At 42.9% G+C, this 24,989-nt stretch overlaps 1 protein-coding gene across 3 annotated transcripts in view; it reads right to left on the minus strand.

Annotated features, from left to right (window-relative positions):
- KCNT1 (potassium sodium-activated channel subfamily T member 1) overlaps positions 1 to 24,989 on the minus strand; it is a 215,864-nt gene that overhangs the window by 33,681 nt on the left and 157,194 nt on the right. For all 3 annotated transcript variants that reach the window (XM_072632996.1, XM_072632997.1, XM_072632998.1), the window contains 12 exons: positions 24,575 to 24,649; positions 24,372 to 24,455; positions 21,847 to 21,941; positions 20,259 to 20,439; positions 16,998 to 17,162; positions 16,363 to 16,499; positions 13,627 to 13,690; positions 13,413 to 13,521; positions 8,882 to 8,990; positions 8,217 to 8,366; positions 6,846 to 7,084; positions 1,441 to 1,657 (listed from right to left, as the gene is read on the minus strand). In XM_072632996.1, the coding sequence (XP_072489097.1) occupies positions 1,441 to 1,657; positions 6,846 to 7,084; positions 8,217 to 8,366; positions 8,882 to 8,990; positions 13,413 to 13,521; positions 13,627 to 13,690; positions 16,363 to 16,499; positions 16,998 to 17,162; positions 20,259 to 20,439; positions 21,847 to 21,941; positions 24,372 to 24,455; positions 24,575 to 24,649 (1,625 nt within the window). The remainder of the gene's footprint in view (positions 1 to 1,440; positions 1,658 to 6,845; positions 7,085 to 8,216; positions 8,367 to 8,881; positions 8,991 to 13,412; positions 13,522 to 13,626; positions 13,691 to 16,362; positions 16,500 to 16,997; positions 17,163 to 20,258; positions 20,440 to 21,846; positions 21,942 to 24,371; positions 24,456 to 24,574; positions 24,650 to 24,989) is intronic.

The following is a 24,989-nucleotide window of genomic DNA, read 5'->3' on the forward strand; positions in this document are numbered from 1 at the left end:
TATCTGAGTTTAATATCACAAGTGTAGTAGATGGAGGCCCAGCCTTGAAGCCAAGAGGATCTGAGTGATCTCACCTCTGATACAGACTGGCTGAGGAATCCTGGACAAGTCACTGAACTACTTCCCAGGACTGTAGGCAACTCTCTAAGACTATGAGCTACAGGGAAAGTGCCACCCTGCAACGGTAGAGGGGATTTCTTCACCCAGGAATTCCCTAGACCAGTGAAATCATGGGTCCAGTGGCTAGCCCTATAACCATTTACCTAACAGTCTTCTTAGTGTAAAAGTGAAGATTAAGCTTGTTCTCTAGAATGATAGGTTATCTGTAATAGCCACTTTTATTAGAGAATAAGTACCTATTTAGAGCACTAACTCCCTGCTTAGAACAGGATGAACTTATCTACAATAGTAATCATTCCATCATTGGTTCATTCATTCTGGTGTCCCTTAATGCATGGGATAAAAAGCACTGAATTTTAAATCAGAGGACCTTGGGTTCAGGTCCTGACCCTGCTACTTACTGTCTGTATGACTTTAGGAAAATCATTTCTCCTCTCTGGGCCTCAGGTTCAGAGAACTGGAATAGATGATCCCCAGTCTCTTCCAGGGCAGATAGGGGTGCAGCTGGTGGTTCCCCAGACTCTAGGACAGAATGCTTGGCTTAGAGTCAAGAAGACTCCTCTTCCTGAGTTCAAATCTGGTCTCAGACACTTACTAGTTGTATGACCCTGGGCAAATCACTTAACCCTGTTTGCTTCAGATCTGGAGAAGGCAATGGCAAACTATTCCAGTATCTTTGTCAAGAAAATCTCAAAGGGGGTCACAAAGAGTTCGACATGACTGAACAACAATAAAAAAGTTTCTTTCAGCTTTAAATTCTACAGACTGTTTTTACTCAGCATTTGTTACAACCATTTAATCACTCACTCTCCCTTACGACCCTTGGAATGAAGAACTTTTTTTTTCTCCACAATAAACTGCAACACAACTGAAACCTGACTTGCCATCAGCCTCATAAAATCTTAAATGCCTCTTCCCTGGCTCAGACATGTCATGTTTTTCTCAACTCTTCATCCTAATTCTCCCCCACCTCCCTCAACTTTAAACTTATATTGCTCACGACTGTCTTTCCTCCTCGCCTACAGTTTCTTTGGCTCAAAGTCACTTTTAAAAAGATACTTATTGTCTCTTAAATAAGTTCAAGATTAATTTGGAGGAAAAAAAATCCATAATTAACAGTTGGCCCATTTTTCTTTTTTATTCCCTGCTGGGAAATGAGTGGGACTTTCATCAATGACTGTGTTCACAGAAGCAACACCAGAGGCAGCTCAATTAATAACATGACACCGAGCTTAATGGAGAGTCTAGTTAATTACAGGGAGGTCTTAAGCTGTAGACTGAACTTCAGTGGGTGGCCTCTGGGGGATGTGCCACACTTACTCTACCACGGTGAGTCCCTCGTCGTCAGAAGGCATCATCTCATCCTCTGACTGGTCACTGAGGAGATCACAGGGGAGGAGGGAAGAGCTGTCGGCTAGCTCCAGGACTGGGGCGATGCTAGGTCTGCGACTGCTGGAGCCATTTTCTGTGGGCAGCGTGAGTTTGCTGCTGTTTGGGGGCCGGCAGTCAGTGCTCTGTAAATCCATGGCCACTGTACCTGGAAAGAAGGGAAAAAAACTAACCCAGTGGCCACCGCGTGCCACAATAGGGGTTTCCTCGTTCACCCCTACCCCCTCGTCCTGTCCATCAACACTCTCAGATTAATTTACACAGGTCCTGCTCCCTGGGGCACACAGCTATTCCAGGGTTCCCAACTTCATTCTTTTCAGATCCATTTTTTGATCACACACTGGCCTCTGTCTTTGGCTGCAGTTCCTAATAAGGATCTGGGAATTTCCCAGAAAGAAGAGTTTTCTCCTTTTACTGTAAATTTCCTGGATCATCACTATAACATTTTGTGCTGGTGCAAAATTTAGTGCGAGATGCATCTGTCTTAGACCCCAGCCAAGTGGACTGAACTACTGGAATACCCAAAGGACCTCATTACAAAATCCTTTGTCATTTAATGTCTTGGTGAGGTAACCATCAAGGGGTGAGTGGGAAGAAAGAATGGGATACCCACAACCAGAACCAGGATTATATGTCACCATGGATTCAGTGAGGGCATTTGTTCTATGGCGCATTTAAACTCCTTAAATCCAAAATTATTACCTTTTCTTTCCTTCAACCTGTAGGCGGCAGCCTGGAGTTGGGATAGGTTCCCCTTAGTCATATAAGCAGGCCGTTGGCATTTTCTCATTAGTCCCTTGGCAACAATGGATTTATGTAATTTTCCAGTCAGACCTCTCCCTCAGTGTTAAAGATCCAGAGTTACGCTCTGGCTATTTGTCTGTCCCCAATATGTTTATGAAGGTGAGATCAGGTGACAATAAACTTAACCTCTCTGGGTGAGTCTCAGTGTCTGCAACCACACAGCGATGGTCCTAAACTAATTGTTTGCAATTCTGGCTCTAAGTCTTTTAGTTTTAGAATTGGTATCCTGGGCATAGAGGGGAAGAATTACAAGTCACGTGCCATTGCCTTGCTGATGGCAGGGAGGAAATCATCGTGGACTGCCTGTGAGCCTCAGTCTCTAGCCTGCTGGTGGAAACACTGCTTTCTGCCTCCATAAGCTCCTGCCTAGCACCCATAGCATGGGAGGGAGGAGAGATAGCACAGGGTCTGGGGTGACTGTTCCAATTCAATCTATCCAAAGAATGACTTGTATTCTACTCAATTAGTCAGAGAGCCGGCTTCTCAGTGGTCAGTCCCAAGGCTGTGTCCATTCAGCCCAGAAAGCAGCTGGTCTGGTGCTGCTGGCCAGCGTTGCCATGGAAGAATCCGTCCCTCTCTGCCTGACACACTTCAGTTTCTTGGAAGCCAATTTGGGAAGCTCCCTGATGGGAGACATAACTGTGTATAATGTGCACCTAATTTGGGCAGAACATGGGCAGCTGCTCCCCTCCTGCCTATGTTCTATGGGCTGATGGCTCCAGGCCATACTGACAAGCACATAAAGTGAGGGGAGGAGGGCGGGTGAGATAACAAGCATGGATCCAGGCTTGGACCAGAAGGCACACTGAGCCCATCTAATAGCAAGAAATTCTATCTCTCAATGTTCTTTTCGGTGCTAAAAGAGGAGAAGCAGGTGAAATCCTTCTCGGTGGCCTCTAGGCTCTACCATTCCTTTTTTTCCTGAACATTGCCTACCACCGGACTAATCTTGGGCCCACAAGGTTTCACCTGGTTACTCCACTACTCAAAGGTCTTCGTGGACTTTTCATTGTCTACAGGAGAACCAGGGTGGTGTAGCAGTAGGAAGGATATTGGACTGGGAATAGAGACCTGCTTTCTTCTGTCAGTTTTAGCAGTGACTTGCTATGGGACTGAGCAAGTCACTTCCCATTTTGGGGCCAGAGTTTCCCTATTGGTAAAATGGGAGGGTTGGATTACATAATTTCTCATGGCCCTTTCAGTTCTGACTTTTTATGATATGATCGACTTGGAAACAGTTTGGTTTGTAAAGGAGAGGGTAAAGAAGTTAATGGTTAAGATGATATTTTTGTATGATCTATAGCATTCAGTAATCATTAGGCCTTCTCTGCTGTCATGGAAGGGCAAGATTTAGCAGGTATTCTCCTCATTGGTTGATGGGATACAGGGGGAAGAACCCTAGACTTAGGGTTAGAAGTCTCTGCTCTACCACACAAGAACTGTGTGACCAAAGAAGTCACTTTTCTTCCAAGTCTATTTCCTTTACAATAGTGTCTGTGTGCATGTGTGCATGCATGTGTGCGCACATGTGTATGTGCGTGCATGCTTACACATGCACATGTGCAAACATGAGATGATCTCTAGGATCTTTGAAGTTCTCATATTTTATGATTCTGTTCTCATGACTGTGAAGAACCATTTGGTTAGAAGCTGAACATAAACAAAACAAAACAAACTAAATCCTTCCATTTTTTTCCTCATTCAAAAATTACTGATGATTTTTTTCTCTTTTGAACAGACTCCACTTTGCAGATTGGGCCTATATTTACTTACTGTCAAAACCAAACTCCACAGGCAGCTGCAGCATCGTTCTTGCTGTGCAAGAAATGATTGCTGTGGCTACATGTGGAGAGCTGAGAAGATTTCAACATTGATGCACAAGCCACTCCAAAATCCTGGCGCTAGAAGTAAGAGTAATTCCTCATAGCAGCTGCTCTCTGAAGCATGGATCCTCTTCCCTTCCACTCCATCCTTTTTTTCCTTAGGGATGCAACTTGATGGCTTTTAGAAAGATTTTCTCTACTCTTCACTGTGCACACATGGTGGGCCGCAACAATCTTCAAAGGACATGACATCCTGTGATCAGCTACCTGACCTGAGATGGCTGGCTGCTTGCAGGAAGGGTCAATGCAGTCTACCTGGATTGAACTTAGCCTCTCTGGCCCCCATGATACTTTTTTTTTTCTTTCCAAACTACAGTAATTTGTGATCTTGGAGTCAGGAAGACTGAAGTTTGAATCCTCCCCCCAGGCACTTACTCTGAGTAACTCATTCAACCTCTGTCTGCCTCACAAGGCTCATCTGTTAAATGGGACCTTTCTCACACTGGGAGAATCCAATGAAATATGTAAAGCTCTTTGCAAATTTAAAAGGACTATGTAAATGTTAGCTATAATTATTATTATTAGTAGTAGTAATATTCCCTCCACTGATGCAGATCAGATTGTGGCTTTTGTGTAGCAGAACTTCAGGAGTTGCTATGACCAAAAACTGTTTATCACTATGTGGCCAGTCTGGTCTAAACTTAGCCTCACACACTTAGCCTAGGCTCAGGCCTCACATGACAGCCATATAGCTCTATCATTAGACCCCTATATGGAACCTTTCCAGGATGGTATAATCTCTCAGAATGAATTCCCATAGAGCAGAGGGTCACTTCCATGCTATGGTGTAACGTCAGAGTAGGACATTAGTGGAAATCCTAGAACAAAATGACAGCGATGGTGAACATTTATAGTAATTTAAAGTCACCAAAGCCCTTGATTCACAATAACTCTGCAGAACAACTAGAACAGGTGTTACTGTTACCCCCATTTTACAGATGAGAAAAGTGAGGCTCAGTGACTTGCCTGTGGTCACACAGCTATGAAGTGCTAGGACCAGACTTGAGGAATCCACACTCCAAGTCCTGTGTTCTTTCCACTAGACAAAATCAACAGTGAACAAAATCCGATGGAGAATGAGCCTACAATGGATTAAACTGTAACTCTGCTGGCTAGGACAGAGACTTCTAAAGGATGATCTGGGACATTTTCAATCCTGCCCTAACTGCTGCCAATTCTAAGACTGAACTAAACTCGTTTGAAGCCTCTGAAAAAGTCCCTCTCAGTTTTATTCTTTATTGACTGAAGTGGACCAGATGTCTTCAACATCCAGTTCCAACATTCAAGGCTTCCTGTTTGCTCCAGTTCTGGAAGTTAGGATTTGGAGAATAAGACAAACTTTCTTCTCTGTTCCCTGTATGATCAGAGACTCTCAGAGACAGTAAGCTTAGAGAAACTTTTGAGGTCCTTAGAGGAGAGCTCAGAAACAAGTACATTACCTGCTTTTAAGATGAGAAAATGGAGGGGAAGTGATTTGCCCAAAGTCACACAGTTTGACTGGTCAAACCAGTCCTAGAATCCAATTCTCCCCACTCCCAATCACTTAAGCAGCCTTTGCTATTTTATAGAAGTTCATTTTGCCCTCACCCAACCTGCACTTCTGCAAACTTTATCTAGTTCCTCTGTCCTTATGTGGTCTTTCCTAGATCTTCAGATCACATTAGTTGCCCTTCTCTGGACATTCCCCTGCCATCTTTGTCTGTCTTAATCTTGACCATCAGATATGCCTGTAGCTCCGTGTGGGTGGAACCCTGTGGCTTAGTGGAAGGAAAGGAAGTTTATTTTCCGGATGGTGGTTGGCATCACGAAGGCCTTCAGGGTACTGGATGGCACATGGGGACCCATGAAGATAAAGAGGTGAGAAGAAATTGAAATTGAATTCAGCTTGTTTAACTCTCAGTAAGAGTGTGTAATTAATTATGTCTTCCATGCCCTCTTACTTTATCTGTCTTCTTCTTCTCCAACAACACTTACTCGCCTGCTCAGGGCTCCCAACTACCGTTTGCCCTCTCCAGCAAGATCTGCTCTGGACCCTCCCCCTGCCCCTCATTCACTCATTAGAACTACTTACCTATTGTGGCTTTCCTCTTGTATAAAGCTGCACTTAGGTAGAAATCATCTTTCTACTCATTCATGCCAATGATTGTTAACAGCTCATTAATGATAACAACAGCTCACATCTAAATAGTGTTTTCCTCATAGCCACCTTGTGACGTTAAGTAGTACAATCATTATTGTCACTTTGATAGCTGACAAAACTGAGGGTCAAGAGGTATGGAGGTGAAGGGACTTGTCCAGGGTCACACAGCTAGTAGGTAGCAGAGCCAAGATCTCTGACTCCAAGTATAGAATTTTTTCCCCATTGCACTAAACTGTAGGAATTGCCCTCGCACACAAAATTGATTTGTGAGATTTCTGAGAGGTCTTTGCATTTTGACAAGAGACTGGTTATGTCTCAACCCAAAGGAATAAATCCTCAATGGTGAAGTTTTAGACGGCGTGGGTGAGTGGGTGGGAGAGCAGATTGGGAATCTGGGGGCCTCTTTGATGCCCTGTGCCTCACATCATGCATGGGACTACCTATCTTTCCCAGTTCAGGATCGGTTCTAACCCCTTCTCCTCCTGACTTCAGGGAATTCCTTCCCTCACCCATGGAAGCAATGATGCTATGGACCGGCAGCCGGGAGGGTCCGTCATAGAGGCCTCGCCCCGAGAAGCCCTGCCTCTTCTGCTTCTCTTCCTGTTTGAAGATGAAGGCTGAGTTCTCTTCCTTGGTGATGTTGATGTAGAAGCAGGTGTCGGAAGCAGCCAGGATGTGCCGCGGGCCTGGGTTCAGCAAGATGCTTTTATTCTCCTCCCGCTTCAGCCCGATCAGGCACACACCATATCTAGGGCAGACACAACAGTAGGCACTCAAGGCCACCTCATAAAGAGGCCGCTTGCTTTCCCATCCCACTCCCCTCTCTACTGCAGGGCTCAAAATGCTACTTGAAAACTCCATCTCTGGCACTCGTTGTCCCAATTGAGGGACAGACAAAAACCCCTAGGGGGCTTTTCTTTCTTTTGGGAAGTCTCATTTAAAGGAAAACAGTTCTTTTCTTTCTGCTGCATGCCCATGAGTCACTTATGCTTTTTCTAGTCAAAGCTGAAGCACTGGATTCTCCAGATAATAGAAATAATAGCAAAGCAATGATAATGAAAAGATTGGTAGAGCATCCATATAGTGATTTAAGGTTTGTAAACGTCAATGCTGGGATTCACCCCAGGGTACCTGGATTGTAAATTGAGGGCACTTCTCCTGATGGCAGAAGGGACCTGGGGCTTGAAGTGGATGGGAAAATGTCACACAGAACACAGCAAACATGGGACAGAGGTCAGGAGATCAAATTTTTAGTCTTGGCTCTGCCATCAAATTCCTATATGATCTGGGGCAAAGCCATTTCTTTTCTCTGGCCTTCAGTTTCCTCCTGTAAAGATCAGGTTGGACAAGACAACCCCTACGGGGCCTTCCATTTCTGATATTCTAAGATTCCAGGATTCAAGATATAATCTTGGGGAAAAAACCATTATATTTGGTGTCAGGGGACCTGGGCTTCATTCCTGGCTCTGCTGCTCACTACCTGTATGACCTTGGACAAGTCACTGAACCTTCTGGGCCTCAGTTTCCTCACCTATAAAGCAAAGTGGTTGGACTAGATGACCTCTAAAATTTTTTTCACCTATGAACCTATGATTCCATGGGCTGGACTTTGCTCCCCCTCCCCTTCCTCACTTGTCAGCCTTGTTTCAGAACAGGGAAAGTGCGGGGATCAGTAAGAAAAAAAAAGCAAAAATGAGGAAGGGAAAAGGTATTTAGTCTAAGAAGAAGGGTAGATACCCTTTCTACTCCTAACACATGCTCGCACCCATGAAACTCCTTTCAAGCACTGCATCTGCCTCAAGCCCATGGAGCTGGTGACTACTTCCAATTATTCCCTTACTTACCCCCCAACCCCCAGGGGACCCTGCCTCTCCTCTCACTTTTTGTGGGCGTGGAAGGCTGCATAGGTGAAGCTCTTGCCTTCATATTCCATGAAGAACTTGCTGTCTCCCATTCGGATATGATAAACTTCATTCCCTGAGCATCGGCCGTACATCCGCTGCCATTGCTCCGGTGAATCCTGACCTTCCCTGGGGACAAAGCCAGAGACCAGGCCTGCCCATTAAAGCTGCCCCAAGATGCTTGGGACAGGAGGGACAAGTGCATGGGGGAGGGACACACAGACAAGGCCCACAATAGATAGGAGTTAGGAATGGAGGTACATTCCACCTGAGCAGAAATCCACACCTCTAGGACTGATCTTACTCCATGCATGGCATGATTTGAGGAACAATGGCAAAGCCTACCCATTCCCAAATATCTGTCTAGTCTCATTGCCTCATTTCCACATTAGAGGATCATTGTCTTTGTCAAGTCAGACTGATGAGGTCTCTTCTCATTGGTCAGTCTTAGTATGCTGCTCCATCCGACCCCCTCACCCCCAAATCCTGGGGCATTTTAGCTGACCAGAGACACACGTGGTACTCTTGGCATTGGCTCTGGTTCTGTTGATGAAGGTTATACTCTTTGGGAATAGCCTTATAAACACCCTCCTTGAAGAAAGTCCTTGATTAAGGTTGAACTGGAAGCCAACCTGGATACTCACTGTCCCCGGGACGTGTGGACCAGCAGGGTGATGAGCGTGGAGGTGGCTGGGCAGATGCAGTTTAAAGCCAGCATGGCATATTTACACTCTTCTTCACACACCACATGGTCTGTATCAGAGAGGGAATGGTCAGCAAAAAGGTCTTGCTAGGAGGAATATCTCATTCAGACACTGAATCTCAGACTCTCATTGGGGGGTGGGGTTCTTACAAGTCACCTTTTCTACTACCCACCCACTGTAATAAACCCTTCTTGGACAGACAGCTATCTGGCTATATCTATAGTATCTTTCAGTACCTACAAATATTCATAGTATCTTGGACAGATGATTAACTGATACTTATATACCTCCAGGGATAAGGAGACACCCATACTCCAGGAGGTAACCCATATTATTTTTCTATTATACCTGCCTTTTGCTTCTCCCACTGTACCCTCCACACCCCAAGACTCTGATTTCTTTTCTCTCATAAAGAAGACCAAACATTGAGTGGGCTGACATCTTCCCTTGCAGTAGTGCTGACTGGATGTAGCCATTTTTCTATTTTCCTCCTAGGGGAACTCTCTTGAAATGACTTGTAGCTAGAAATAAACAGAGACCATTGAGTCCAACTCTGATTTTGCAGACAAGGAATCGAGAGTTAAATGACCTGCAAAGAGATACACAACTATTAATTGTCTGAGCTGAGATTTGAATCTAGTCCTCCTCACTCCCAAGTTCTCTACCCTATCCATTAAGTTGCTTTTTCTTCTAAGAGGTCAAAGCACATTTGGAATCAATGGAGGAAAAAGTTTTTGGCTTTTTGTCTTCAGGGCTAAGGCTTTTAGCACCTCAGAAGACTTGTGGGAATGTGTCTAATTTCTCTAATAAGGTTGCTAAGTTCATTAGCGAGCCATGTGGTCATGGACAAGTCAGTTAAGCTTTGTGCCTCATTTTCCTCATCTGCAAAATCAGGGGGCTGGACTATACAATCTCTATGGTCCTTTAACATTCTATGAAATTCTATGATTCTATTAGACAAATTAGTATACAGCGTACGTAGGAGGGGAGAGGAAGGTAGAGACACATCTTTGTGACCTATTTGCATCATGGGAAAGAAAGGCAATTTGAATGCTTCCTCAACAAGGCATTCTCAGTTGGAGGGATGTGATAGTAGGCAAAACCACTTCTACTCTCTGGCCTAAGTTTTCCTAGTTGTAAAATAAGGGCGTTGGAACTAGATGATCTCTAAAGTCCTTTTTGGCTCCAACATTCTAATATCTAACATCCCGCCAGTGCTCACATTCTGTGTTCTGATTTCTAAGATGCTTTAGTTGTATGGTACTAGGAATCTAAGATGACAACCACTAGCTAACTCTGTTATCTATTTGCCATCTCACTTGGGCCCTTTCAGAAATAAACATTTGAATAAATACAGAGATTTATATACCTATAATTGAGTATTTCCCTTTAGGGTACAGAAACTTCAGAGTAATTATTGTGTGCCCAATAAAAATCTCAAAATAGTAACAACTTCCCCTTAAGGAATTCACATAGCACTTGACCTTTCTAATGCACTTATCATGTATTAAATATATTACTGTTATTTGTGCATGTCCTTTGTTCTTACTAGACAAGCTCCTTAAGGGCAGGAAACTATGTCCTACCTAGGTAAACTTTGCGTTTCCCGGTGCCTAGCTCAAGTCCCTAAACAAAGTGGATACTCAAAATTAAATGGTAGTGAGCCTGGTTCATTTTTATTCAGCACAAACTGAAACCCTTCCTCACACTACTTGGGTGGAAGCTGTTGCATGGCTGGACGTGGCTTCTATCGGCAGCTTTATGATTGACTCATTCTGTGACTCATTTGTCCTCAGTTTCTTTCTAAGACTTGTATGAGCTTATATGAACTGATGCAGAACAAAGTAAGCAGGACCAGAAAACCAATAAGTACATCAAATAATTCAATCATTCAGGTATTTATTAAGCACATACTATGTTGGTCATCAATATAAACATGAAGAGCAAAATTGAATCATATGTCATTAGAATGGTCAAATTTGACCCTGGAGAAATATTTGAAAAAATGTATCTATCTCCTTCCCTTTCTTGAAGAAGTGCCTGACTATGGGTGTGGATATACTATACTATCAGACACAATCGATGTGTTGGTTTGTTTTTAATAGATTGCTTTTTTCTATATTTTTTTTTGTTGTTGAAAGAGATGGCTTACCGGGTAGAGGAGAAGGGAGGTATATATTCAGAATTGGAAGAGATATAAAAACAAAATACATCAATGGGTATTTTTAAAAGAAGAAATATTCATCTGAATACCATGATGTCTCTTGGTTCTGTTTTTAATTTTTATTGATGTCTTGTTTTTAGATCACTTTCACTCCTAAATATGTCCCTCATTTCCATGCTCAGAGTTACTCCCTGTAGCAAGGCATAGAAAAAGAAAGAAACAAAAAACAACTCCACAAAACTCAGCAAATACATCAGTCAAGTTTGACAGTATATGCAATGTTCTACACCCATAACTTCCCGTATCTGCAAAGAAATGAAGGAGGAGTATTTTCTCCTTTTTCCGTTGGGACTGAGACTGATCACAATCATTATACAGTGTTCAGCCATTGTTTCTATTTACATTATTGTAGTCACTGTGTTTACTTAATCCCTGTGTGCGCTTTAATTTGCATCAATCCATATAAGTCTTCCACACTTGTTTAAGCTCTTCATATTCCTCATTTCTCACAGCACCGTGACATCCCATCACATTCAGGCACCACTGTTTGTTTAGCCATCCTACACTTAATAGGACAGATATCTTTTCAAAAGACAGACAAGATTCTTACTTTTCTCCTTTCTCTGACCTGGACCTCACTGTCTGCTGTTGTTTGTTTGTTTCTGACTCTTCATGTCTGACTCTTCATGACCCCATTTGAGTTTTTCTTGGCAAAGATACTGGAGTCGTTTGCTATTTTCTTCTCCAGCTCATTTTTACAAATGGGGAACTGAGGCAAACAGAGTTAGGTGACTTCTCCAGGAGCATACAGCTAGTAAGTATCTGAGGCCAGATTGAAGATGAGTCTTCCTAACCACAGGCCTGGCACTCCATCCACTGTGCCACCTAGCAGCCTAAAGTCAGTCTTTGTCCTGCCTCCAGAATGCTAGTTAGTAAAGGACCAAAATGCCTACACAAAATGCTGTTTCCTAACTGGCAGTGCTAGGGCATGGGGTGCCAAGTCCAGCACGGCAGAGAGGCCCTAACGCAATCAAAGAGATCATTTCTAGAGTACTTTCAGGTGTACAGAGCACTCACAGCAACTCAAGGTAAGAAGTAGTGCAAGTATCTAACCCCACTTTACTGATGAGGCATCGAAATGCTATTATCATCACTCTCATTATCTTCATCATCACCATCATGGCATGGAGGTGACTTGGGTTCTTGAAAGCTATACTAGCAAAGGGTAAGCTCCAAGCTGGAAACACTGTAAAGGTCCAGTGAGAGACTGTATGATTTTCTATTGTGACTCAGATGGATCCTTTTGCAAAAGTCCTACCCCAGTTGTCCCCTCAGCTATTAGTGACTTCCCCTCTAAGATTATCTTATTTCTACTCTGTATGTATTTTGTATGTACCTCTACATGTTCATGTTGTCTCTATTAGGGTATATGCTCCTTGAGGGCAGGATCCATGTTTTTGCCTTTCTTTGTATCCCCAGCACTTAGCATGGTCTCGGGCACATAGCAAATACTTAATACATATTTGTATATTGACTGATCAGTTTGGGCTATGTGCAAAGGGGTTCATTTCTAGGATGACTGAAGAATGATGGATTTTTTAGCCACAGTCATTCCCTACATAAGACCTTCTACTTAAATTGTAAAGAGACAGCAATCTATGATAATAGATGGAGGGGCCACAGAAACTATTTGAGGTGAAACACTGAGAATTCCATTAGGTCTCTTGACTATTAAGTCAGACTATTGATTCTTACTGACCTTACTGACCACTGAACTACCTGGAAATGTTTCCCCGACATGAACCTTTCCCAATCTGTATTTATACATGGGATTGTAAAGCCCCAATGCAAGGGATTTGTACAGTGAATTCTGCCTTTCAAAGACTTTCATCTATTTTTCTTTTGTGAACCTCACAACAACCCTTTCAGGTGGGATGAGCCAAGGTTTTGTAGTCCTAGCTCTGCAGAGAAGGAAGCTAAGGCCCAGAGAGGAGACGTGACTTAACTAAAGTCACACAGCAAGTTAGTGGTGAAACTAGGCCTAGAGAGCTGGTCTTCTGAGTCCTGACCCACACCTTCTCCATTGCCATGGCCCCAGACTGCCATGTGACTGATGACACATCTCTCTTAACACAAATGCTCCAGGACATTCATGTTGACACACACACTTTATCTTGTTGGCATGTTGTCTTTCCCATTAGACTGTGAACCTCTTGAGGACCAAGATTATCTGCTCTTCAAAGTGCTTAATGAATATTCATGAACTGATTGACACATTCAACCTTCCAAGTAGAAACCAAAACTTACCAGCAAATTTGACATGAAACTTATTTTCTGGTTTCAAAATCTGAACATAGAGGGGACAGTTGGGAGCAAAATCCTTGACTGCCCAGGCTCTCAGGATGGTCTGGTGGTCCTAGGGGAGAGAATGCTGGTTAGCTTCCCAACCACCTGTGTCCTCTCCCAGAGAGCACCCCCAGCCTCTCCCTGATGCCAGCCATCACAGAATTGGGGTGCTCACCGCTGCTGTTCGGTCCACCTCATTCCTACTGCTAAGGATGAAGCAGGCCTCACCATTGTCCATCCTGGAAAAAAATGAGTGATCTGTTAGCTTTCAATCCATGGCCCCTCAAGTCATTCCTGAGCAACTACCTTGTGTGGGAGAACAAGGAGAAGACATAGTCGCTACTTTCAAGGAGCTGACAGTCTGTTTGAATGATAAAATGAAACGATGCAAAATATAGCATGTAGTACAGACTGTAAGCATCTTATAAACTCACAGATAGAAGAAACCTTCCCTGTGGGCTATAACAGGCTTACAGAATATAGCATGTCTGCCTACAAAATACCTTAAATATCATCTAGTCCAACTCCCACATTTTGTGGGGGGAAACTGAGGCCTAGAGAGGGTAGGTAACTTGCCTAAAGTCATGCAGTGAATTAGTGGTAGAAATGGGTCTACAGAATTACAGAATCCCAGAGTTTAATGGGAGGGATCTCATCTAGTACAACGCACACTTAAAGAGGAATCTTCTCTATAATATTCACAATAAGTCATCATTCATTCTAAAGCCCATGATTCCAAAACCCATGACTCTCTCTCCACTGCACTGCCCTGCCTTCAGGAACTACATGCCTGAATTAGAGATGTGTCAAGACAACCATTCTGCAGTAGTGTGGGAGAAATGAAATACTGGTGTAGACCAAGTGACCTTATCTTAGTGAGGAATAGGAAGGGAAGACTCCTCAGAGGAGATGAGATCATGAAAATCTCAACTAAAATAATTTTTAGAACTGCTAATTGCCAACTACATGCCTGTTGGCTAGGTTAACAAAGAGCATGAGTTCATAGCATATTACTCTCTGTCCTTCAAGAAGAATGTCCCTTCACTGTTCAGAGGCATGGGAGACCTGTCTCTAAGCCTCCATTTCATTTCAGGGTAGTCAAGTACATTACAAAAAAGGCAGAACATCCTTTTCCCACTTCCTTATGTTTTAACTGCCTTAATCCAGGCAGCATATGTAGCTTGTGACCCAGAACCACATCTTTGGATTTTCATGAACCTGGTACAATACTGGGGGGATTTTCAATAATTCTACATTCCAACAATTTTCAACAATCTTACAACAATCCAACAATCCCAGTTTGGCAGATTTTGCCCCTATCCAGGGTTTCCCTTGAAAATATTTAACTCATACTTTGGTTTTTGTGGAGATAAAACAGAGGAAGAGTCTCTTAGCCCTCATGCAAGTACCTGGCAAACAACATATCAAATATACACAGGCTTTATTTTATGTGACAGAAAACTTAAAATTCAAAGAACTAGTTAGTATCTGAGTCAAGTCTACAAATAGTCAAAACAACCCAATTTCCCTCTTCAGGGGTCTTTGCCTTTCTGAGGGCCCTAGACAACACTTCAGACTTATCCTAGTAACTCTGGGTAAAGATTGACTTGTTTGAAGTAACCCACACCACTAAGTTCTGTGTCCATGAGGGGACACTATTGTTGTTTAGGCATTTCCAAGTCTTTGTGTGGCCCCTCTTTGGGGTTTTCTTTGCAAAGATACTGAAGTGGTTTGCCATTTTCTTCTTCAACTCATTTTACAGATGAGGAAACTGAGACAAACAGGGTTAAATGATTTGCCCAGGGTCACACAGCTAGCAAATGTCTGAGGTCAGATTTAAACTCATGAAGATGAGTCTTTTGGACTGTAGGCCTGGTACTCTGACCACTGTGCCACCTAGCTGCCTTTGTGAGGGCAAGTAGGTACATTGAATTATTTGTACTCTTATCCAGTTCACCTGCTGATTAAAACATTTGTGAGATAATTGAATGGGGTCTGGTTTAGTCTGTGACCAGAGTTAAAGATTTAACTAGGGTTAAGGGGCCAGTCTGTGGTTATAGTTAGGAGGTCACTATGACTGAGGTCCAGTTTAATGGGTGGTCATGGCCAGTTGACAGTCTCTGGCTGACCCCTAAAAAGAAAACACACTGATGTAGCCACAAATTAAATTTTCAACAGAAACCAGAAATATGGTCTGTTTATTGTTTAATTTTCCTCTGCCTACTTTATGTATCTCATTCAGCTGGCCATAGAAGATTTCATTTATGAATCATTCATTTCTAAAAAACAGTTCTCCCATGACACATGGGAGAGACTGGGAGATTACAATGAGAGCTGTCATGGTCATGACTAACAATGCATTTTTGGTATCCTGCAGAGCCTGTGTGGAAGAGGATGCTTATCTATGGTAAATTAAGACCTTTGTGTGTGCCCAGGAAATGCCAAGGATTACAAGATAAAGCCAATGTTAGGTTTCCTATGTATGGACTACCCATGGGGAATTTGGGGGTTTCTTTTGGCTTCCCTCTAGTCCCGCAGCAGGTCATGTGCCTTAACCTTCTTGTTAGTGAGTGAGCAAGGGGTTTATATTATACTTTCATACATCCTGATCCTCAGAAAGCAAAAAAAAGTGCTGCCAAAACATAGCAGAACAGTTATCAAGCCGAAAAATTACACCTTCGGCATTATCTGTGCTGTTATTCCTTTTCGCTAGCACAGATCATCAAGGATTAAATGTATATATCCAGGCCTTCAATGGCTAAAAAGCCCTAAGTTAACCCAGTTGAAATATAGATGCCATTTCTTTCTTCCGGCAGTAATTATGATGTTGGAAGATAGGAGGAGGCAGGTGTCTACTTGCCCCCACTCCAAGAAACTCTCCTTCTTCCCATAGATCTGCTTCTGCACTTACTTGGCTCTCATGAGGTCTTGATCCTTTAGAGCTGAGCCCTGGAGATAGATCACCCTCTGAGACCACAGCGGAATCTGTAGAACCCGACGTACCTGAATGTCCATCTCCGTTGGGCAAAGGATCACCACATAGTAGTCCTGCAACAGGAAATCCATCTGGGTCCCTTACTCATGCACAGGGAGCGACATGTAGACAACAGCATGACTTCCTATTAGTAGGAAACTTCAGAAAATATATGCTTGTAGGATCACAGGCTGAAAGCGGGGACAGGACCCAGACCCCAACCTGTCCAACCCCTCATTTTAACAACTGAAGAGACTAGGGCTCACAGAGGTTAGGTGAGGAACTGCCCACGGTCATGTAGGTACTTGGTTCTCACAACATTGCTCTGCCTTAGGTGAAATTAGTGAGAGAATTGTGGCATTACATTCATCGGGTGGATACAGAAACAGAGGCCCTAGTAGAAGTCACAGCATCTCACAACATCAGAATGGGAGAGAGGCAGAATACAAGGCAGCTGTGTTCTCATCCTGTGCCTGTAGGACCCTTGTGATGGCCCCCTCTACATTCCTGGGAACCTGTCTCTCATCCTGCCCAGGACACAGACAAAGGCCCTACCCAAGACCAGCCATTACCTGGAGCCTAGGGTGTGCATAAAACTCATTCAGGAAGTCCATGAGGAGGTCAATCTTGAGAGAGCTGACACAAAGGACGACATGTTTCTCTGTCTGGGCTCGGTGGCGGCTGTAATTACCCCCAGATTTTTGTCGCTCCATCCAGAGGTAGACAAGCTCCTCAAACTACAAGGAAATGAAGTGGTCTGAATGCTAGAAAGACCTAATGCTTTATGTACAGGGCTTAATGAGGAGGTTGATGCTTGGATTGGGCCTTGGAGGGTGATAGGATTTAAAAGGTAGGGAATAATCTGGAGATTTCAGGACAATATAAATTTTTTGTGGGAAGGGATTGTGATTTTTTTTTTTTGGCTTTGTATCCTCATTGCCTAGTGCAGTGTGTGGTATGCTGTAGATACTAAATAATTGCTTGTTGAACTGAATTTGGTCTTATCCTTAACTCCACAACTCTCAAATTTATCCTGTTTTTTCACTTACACAACTACTGCCCTAGTTGAGGCCCTTATTTTTCATAACTGGACTATTGCAATAATCTCCTAAATGATTTTTTTGCTTCCATGTTCTCCCTTCTCCAATTCATCCTCCACATGGCAGCCAAGTCAATATTTTTAAGATATAGGGCACTAGTCTGCTTAAGAACCTTCAGTGGTTTCCTATTGCCTCTGGGATAAATTAGAAACTCATTCAGGCTGTTAAGGCCTCTTCTGTTTGGCTCCCACCAACCTTTCTTGACTTTATGTTACACATCTTCCTCGATTTTATATTCCATCCACAACAGTTGTTCTTCAAATCTGACACTACACCTTCCATCTTCATGCCTGTGCCCAAGTTGTCTCCTGCCCTCAAGGAGCAGACATATAGCTGGGGCACTTCAATTTTGTTTTTGTAACCCTGCTGTCTAACCTAGTGCTTTGTACATAGGTAGGTACTTATTCAATGTTTATTGAGCTGACTTGAATCAAGGGAAGAACACCATGAGGACAAGTGTTGAGGGAAGAATGAAGAGGGCACATGTCGAAGACAGTCAGAAGACCAATGGTGCCTTTAATTTTCATTTACCATAAGTAGGTGCCTAAAACACAGCGTACTGAAGAGAGGGAGAGGCAGTAAGAATTCAAATAGTGACCACTTGTTAGTGAAATTGTAGAAACGACTTTGGGCCAATTATTGACTGGATTAGGTATGACTTCCCTTCCAGCTCTGGGATTTTGCTATTCTGTGAATATAATATATTGAGATAATAGTCTTATTTGGGGACAACCTTAGATGAAGTCTAAGCCTAAAGGAGGGGCGTTGTATCCATCATATTTGTGTAGTATTTCATAGTTTCAATCCATCATCTTAAGACAGTGTGAGGGCAGCCAGTCAGCAAACATTTATCAAGCACTTACTATGCGCCAGGCATTGTGCTGAATGCTAGGATACAAAGAAAGGCAAAAGACAATTCCTACTCTCAAGGAGCTCACAGTCTAATGGAGGAGACAACATGAAAATGATTATGTATAAACAGTCTATGTATAGGCCATATTGGAGATAATCAAGAGATGAAAGACACTAGAATTAAGGGAGATTGAGAAAGGCTTCCTGTAAAAGTTGGGATTTTAGCTAGAAACTGGAGAAAGCCAGGGGAGTCAGGAGGAGGGCAGGCCAGGTGTTACCACCCCCATTTTAAAGATAAGGAAAGCAAGGTTGAGAGAAGTAAAAGGTCCAAGTTTGTACAAGGAATAAATGGCAGAGCCAGGATGAAAAACCAAGTGTCCTGACTGACCCAGTCACAGAGTCACAGAATGTTAGAGTTGAGAGAGACCTTATGGACCATCTAGTCCAAACTTCTTTTTTTTCCAAAAAGAAACTGAGGCACAGAGCCTTGAAGTGGATTGCCTAAGGTTACATAACTAGCAAGTGACAGAGCTGGGACTCAACCTAATTTTGTCTTTCTAGTCCTACAGTTTATCATGATGCCTAGCACAAACTAAGCACATACTTGTTGACTGACTGATGGAGACTGACTCCCAGTCTGGGGCTCTTTTATGCTAGCTAGCCTCCCAAAGTGTGTTTAGTACACATCTTAAACTCATCACATTCAAAACTGAACTCATCATCCTTCTTCTCCAAGTCTTCCCCTCTTCCTAACTTTCCCATTCTGTTGAGGGTACCATCATTCTTCTGGGTCACCCAGGTTGTTTTCATTCTTGATGCCTCACCCCACCCCCAGTTCACTCTGTTGCCAAGTCCATTCTCCCTTCACAACCTCTCTCATATACATTGCCTTCTCTATGACACTGCCCCCCGCCTGTTGTAGGTCCTCTTCATTTCATTCTTGGACACTTGCAATGTCCTGATGGCTGATCTCCCTGCCTCAATTCTCTCCCCACTCCAACCTGTCTTCCACTCAGTTGTCAAACTCATCTTTCTAAAAGCATAGGTCTGATATGTTACCCCCTCCCATTCAATAGACTAATGGCTCCTTACTGCCTCCAGGATCAAATAGACAACCATCCGTCTGGCTTTTCAAGCCCTTCATGACCTGGCCTCCTCTTACCTTTCCAGTCTTCTGACACTGCTCTTCATGTGCTCTGCAATCCAGTGACACTGACCTCCTTGTTGTTCCTTGGTCAAGACATTCCATCTCTCAGATCCAAACATTTTCATGGGCTGTCTCTCATGCCTGGAATTCTCTTCCTTTTTGTTTCTGTCTCCTGGTTTCATTGGCTTCCTTCACACTGCAGCTAAAACCCCACTTTTCAAAATAAATCTATTCTGATCCCCCTTAATGCTAATGTTTTTCCTTTATTACCTCCAATTTTTCCCATATGTAGCGTGTTTGTGTCTAGATGTTCCCCCATTGTTGTTTCCCCATTAGACTGTGAAATCCTTGACAGAGGGGACTGTTTTTTGTCTTTCTTTGTGTCCCCAAAGCCTATTACAGTGTCTGACATATTTTTTGTTCTGGTTGTTCAGTCATTTTCCAGTTGTTCCTAACTCTTCATGACCCCATTTGGGATTTTCTTGACAAAGACACTGGAATGGTTTACCATTTCCTTCTTCAGCTCATTTTATAGATGAGGAAATTGAGGCAAACAGAGTTAAGTGACTTGCCCAGTATCACAAAGCTAGTAAGTGTAGGCCAGATTTGAACTTGGGAAGATGCATCTTCCTGACTTGGGCCTGTCATTTTAGCCACTGCTCCATGGCAGGTGCTTAATAAATGCTTGTTGACTTGACTAGGAAGCTTACGTCCCCTTTAGGTGGGGAACTTACCTGAAGTGGGAGAACAACTAGGGCCACACAGATCATGATGACCACCAGGAGCTGAGATGGCCAGATTTTGGGGGTTACATCTCCATAGCCCACAGTGGAGAAGGTGACAATGCAGAAATAAAAAGACTTGAGGAGAGAGAGGTTGTCTCCTGCTCTTTCCAGGTGCTGAATACCACAGGTCCTGTAACAATTAAGTAGAGGACAGAAATAGACTTGGGAAGATAATGGAACCAAGGGATGAATTCCTGCATGTGACCACCAGTAGGAATCACCCTGAACAACTCCCTGCCTGCCCTCTGGCTTCCTGAGAATACGTATAGAGATCATGGCATTTAGAGCTGGATTGATGTCTGGAAGTCACGTTGTCCTGTTACCTGTTTTTACAGATGAGAAAACTAAACACCTGACATATTAAATGACTTGCCCAAATGACTCACTACACAAGTAGTGGGGAGCATAGTCTAAGCAAAGGGAACTGCTGGAAAAATGCATCAGTTCATGCTAATTGTGGAGTTACATGGTTAACAGAGGACAGGAAGAACAGAGCTCGGTGCTTCTCAGAAATTTTTAAGCACTCTAAAGAAAAGATCAGAGTCTTTTATAATTAGCACATATACAGTTTATATACACTGCTATAACTAATGTGTTTTTCTAGGTAACTCAAAAGAGTTTCTTGGCTATTACTCTTAAACAAACCAGACCTGTTTAGGAGAGATGTACTTCTATCTCTTTCCAGCTAAAAGGTGCAATAAGAATTAAGCCTAGTAACTGACCAGTCTGAACTGGGCTTGAAAACAAAAGGCTTGGAGAAAGTGGTTAAAGGTAAAGAACATGGACTGACAGTCAGAGAACATGAGTTTGAATCATGTCTCTGACCCTTATTATCTCAGGAACCTTGGGCATGTAACTTCCCTTCAGTTACATGTCCCAAACTGGGCCTTAGTTTTTTTGTCTAGAAAATAGGGATGGGGTGAACTAGATAAAATCTAAGGTCCAATCCATCTCCGTATGCTGTGACTGCTGTGATCTTCCTACTTATGTCAGACACAGTAAGAAAGATTCATGGTCTGTGGAAAAGGAAGCCAAGGGTACTGCAAATGGATGAGTGTGTGCTCTATTCTCCTTGCCATTAGCCTTTTCTGCCTCTATTTCCCCCCCCCTTCCCCTTAATTTTATAGATGGGGAAACTGAGGCCAGAGAGGCTAAATGGTTTATCTATGGTCATATAGCTACCAAGCAGCAGAATTTATGTATCTTCATGTATCAGACCCTAACGTCAACAGCTTAGGAATTTTCTTCCTTCTCCCCTTCCACCTGCTTTACCCTACTCCAATCTAATACTTTGCAGCTGATAAACAGAAGAGGTTTTCAATGTAGTTATAAGATACAGGGGTAGGGAACCTGAGGCCTAGAGGCCACATGTGGCCTTCAAAGGCAATACTTGAGGACCTAGAGGGCCATATGCGGCCTCGAGATCGCAGTTTCCCTGCTCCTGGTCTAGAACAATTCACAAACCCATACGTGAGTAATAAGATGCCTCAGAGCTGCAAGGGATTCAACCAGAGGTTAAACCTCAGAAGATACTTACCCAGTAAAAAGGAGGCACAAGAGTGTACAGAAGAGGATCAGAACTTGGTTAAACATGGCAGACTGAGTCCTTAGGATGGCCCTGTGGAAGTCATTCTGTAGAAAGACATTGCTGCCATGAGAATGAGGCAGAGAAAAAGACTGTGGCTTAGTTCAGTCTGGTATAACTTGCATTTATTGAGTGCAGGGTGCCTAGTACACAGTCAGGAACTGTGGGTAGATTAGGAGGGAAAAGAGGACTCTCTCTGCCTTTGGGGAGTTCATCGTTTTGTTTGATGGATGAAACACCAACAAGCCACGTAGAGAATGATATGAATAAAGCAGAATGGAATTAAGTGCTGGACTGACCTAACCTAATTAAGTGCCCCCAAAGCACAGGACAGGCAGCAAGGGCTACAGGACTACCGGGATTGTTAAAGGTTCAAGTACTCTAGGATGACTTCATGGGAGAGAATATCCTTGAACTGAACCCTAAAATGGGGAGGATTTGGATCTATGACAAGAAAAGGGTAGTCCAGATAGGATGGCACTCACATACTCAGACACATAGTAATATGCAGAGAATCACATACAAGTATACTTACAATTCTTTAAGATACCATGTCCATGGCCACACAAAGAAAGCTACACAGAGCCACAAACAGACTCTCAGAGAAAGACTCATATTCAGATATATAAAATTGGAATACAACTAGCTATTTTGAAAACAAATGATTAATAATAACTGGCTAGGGCTATGAACCAATTATTAGCAAGTTGACTGAGTACACTCAACTTTCTGTTTGAAAAATAACTAGTTATTTGAATGGGTTCAATTAGTCATTTTAAAATACCCAGTTGCTCTACTGAATTCAGATTCACAGACTGTTTGAGCTGGAAAGGACCTTAGGGATCGTCTGTTGTTTACGAAACAATTGTCTGTTTGATGGAATTCACTTTCCTCACCCACAAACCAGTCAGGGAGGGCAGACATAGCCTCTGTTTCTATGGTTTAAAAGAACCATTACACTCCACATCTTTCCCATGGCCTTTGGAGGAGGGAGAAGGAGGTAGCAGCAGAGTCAGTTTTGTCCATTGGGAAGCCATCCACGGGGCTTCATTGCTTAATTACGCTTGTGATTCGAAATGAGGCCTCAGACTAATCAGTTAGCTTGCTCAAATGAGACAATGAAGTAAAATGCTTTATCATCTGTAAACAAATACTGGGAATTGTTTAATTACTTAACTTAGAGTCATATCATGTCGGTGTTCATTGAGTATAACTACCAATACAGTGTAAGAATCTTCTCTGCAGCCTCCTTGACCACCTCCAGTGACTGGGAGATCACTGGGTAATGAGGTACCATATCCATTTCTGGATAACTCAATCTATTAGAATGCTCTTCTTTATAGAAAGCAGATTTCTCACCCCCTATAATTCCTGCTGATTGGTCCTATTTCTCTCCTCTGGATGCAGGTAGGAAAAGCCCATGATAGCGCCTTTCAAAGACTAGAAGCCAGTTATCACCCTCCCCAAAATTCTTCTCATCACTAGTTTCAGCGTACACAGCTTCAATCACGGATTCTCCTTTGATAACGTTTTGAGTCTTCTGGCTCTCCCCACCCCCACTTCATCTTGGTTATCTCCTTCTGGACTCAATTATACTCAGAAAATGTGTCCAGAAGTAAAGACAATATTTTAGATATGAGTACTGTGACTTGCTTTTTTTTTTTCTGGACTCTAGACTTTTATTTATCAACCAACCAATAAGCATTTAGTAAGTGTTTCCAATGTGTCGGGCAAAAAGCTAAATGCAAAGGCAGAAATGAAATAGCCCCTGCTTTCAGACAATTTTCAATACATTGAGGGAGATGATAGATAGATAAATAACATACAATATGAATTTTTTTTTGTGGAAAATGTACTAGCAACTGGGGAATCAAAAGACTTCCTGCAGAAAGTGGTGCCTGAACATAGTTTTGAAGGACACAGAAATTCTAATAGGTAGAGGTTAGGAGGAAGTGTGTTCTGGACTTGTGAGAACCTGACCCAGGAGGCAGTGAGGAGATTATCATTTTTGTTCCTATCCTGCCACCCCCATCCAATTGGGAAGTTTCTGTGGATTCTGAACTCCATCAGGTGTGTATAGCATTGCTTTGTTGACTGCAAAATGCCAACATATTGCAGAGCTGGTCTCTTTAAACTGATTGGCTTTTACAGTTCCCCTGGGGGGCAATTAATTGTTTCAGCTTCAAGGCCTTCCTAGCCAGCTCTTACTAGGCTGGAGTAAAGTAAGATCTGACAAAGAGCTTGATTATATGGTGAATAGATAGCAGTATTAATCAAAGATTTGAAGCAAATAAGCTACACTATGGATAGCTGAGCTTTGATGGCATATGCTCAGCTTTGCCCAAAGATATCTTTGGGGGAGAAAAAAATCACACACAAACACACTTCAATTCATGCTAACAGTAGAAGGGAGACAGATGGGCCACCAGGTTTGCTATAACCCAAAGCCACAATCCATTCAGTTTCTAGTTACTTACAATCATGTTCTCCAAGGCGTACTTGGCCAGCCAGCAGTTCAGAAAAACTGGAATGAACAAATTCCGCAGGGGAGGCCAGAAAATCTAAGAAACAGTAGATAGTAGCATATGAGATGAAGCTCTCTGGAGATAATTCCCCAGAAAATGGATACCCAGATCAGTAATCTCTCCTTTATAGAATGGATGATCCAATGCTTATTTACCGTGATGATAAATGGTACTGTGTTGATCATTTCCAAGATGAAAGAAACTCGGAAGATCTGTTCCCAGATATTTCCCTGTAGATCCAAACAGTAAAATAACTTAGAGAAAATTCCAGAGAGGGAGTGAGAGAAAGATGAAGAGAGAAAAAATAGGGAGTGAAGCATGGGGAAAGAAAGGTGGGCATTGAGAGGGATGGTAAAAGGAAAGAAGATGGAGCAGTCTGGAGACAAGAGGGGGACATAAGAGGAAGGGAAGATGGGAATAAAAGAAGGAAAGAAGGTATGGAGATGTGAGGAAAGATAAATGGAGAAGAAATGAAGATGTGTAGAGAAGGGCAATAAAGAGACAATGGAAGGGGATGAAAGGGAGAAAGACATGAAGATGGGTGCTGGAGAAAGAATGGGGGAAAGATAA

Source organism: Notamacropus eugenii, chromosome 1 (assembly GCF_028372415.1).
Source record: "Notamacropus eugenii isolate mMacEug1 chromosome 1, mMacEug1.pri_v2, whole genome shotgun sequence".
Classification (NCBI taxonomy): domain Eukaryota; kingdom Metazoa; phylum Chordata; class Mammalia; order Diprotodontia; family Macropodidae; genus Notamacropus; species Notamacropus eugenii.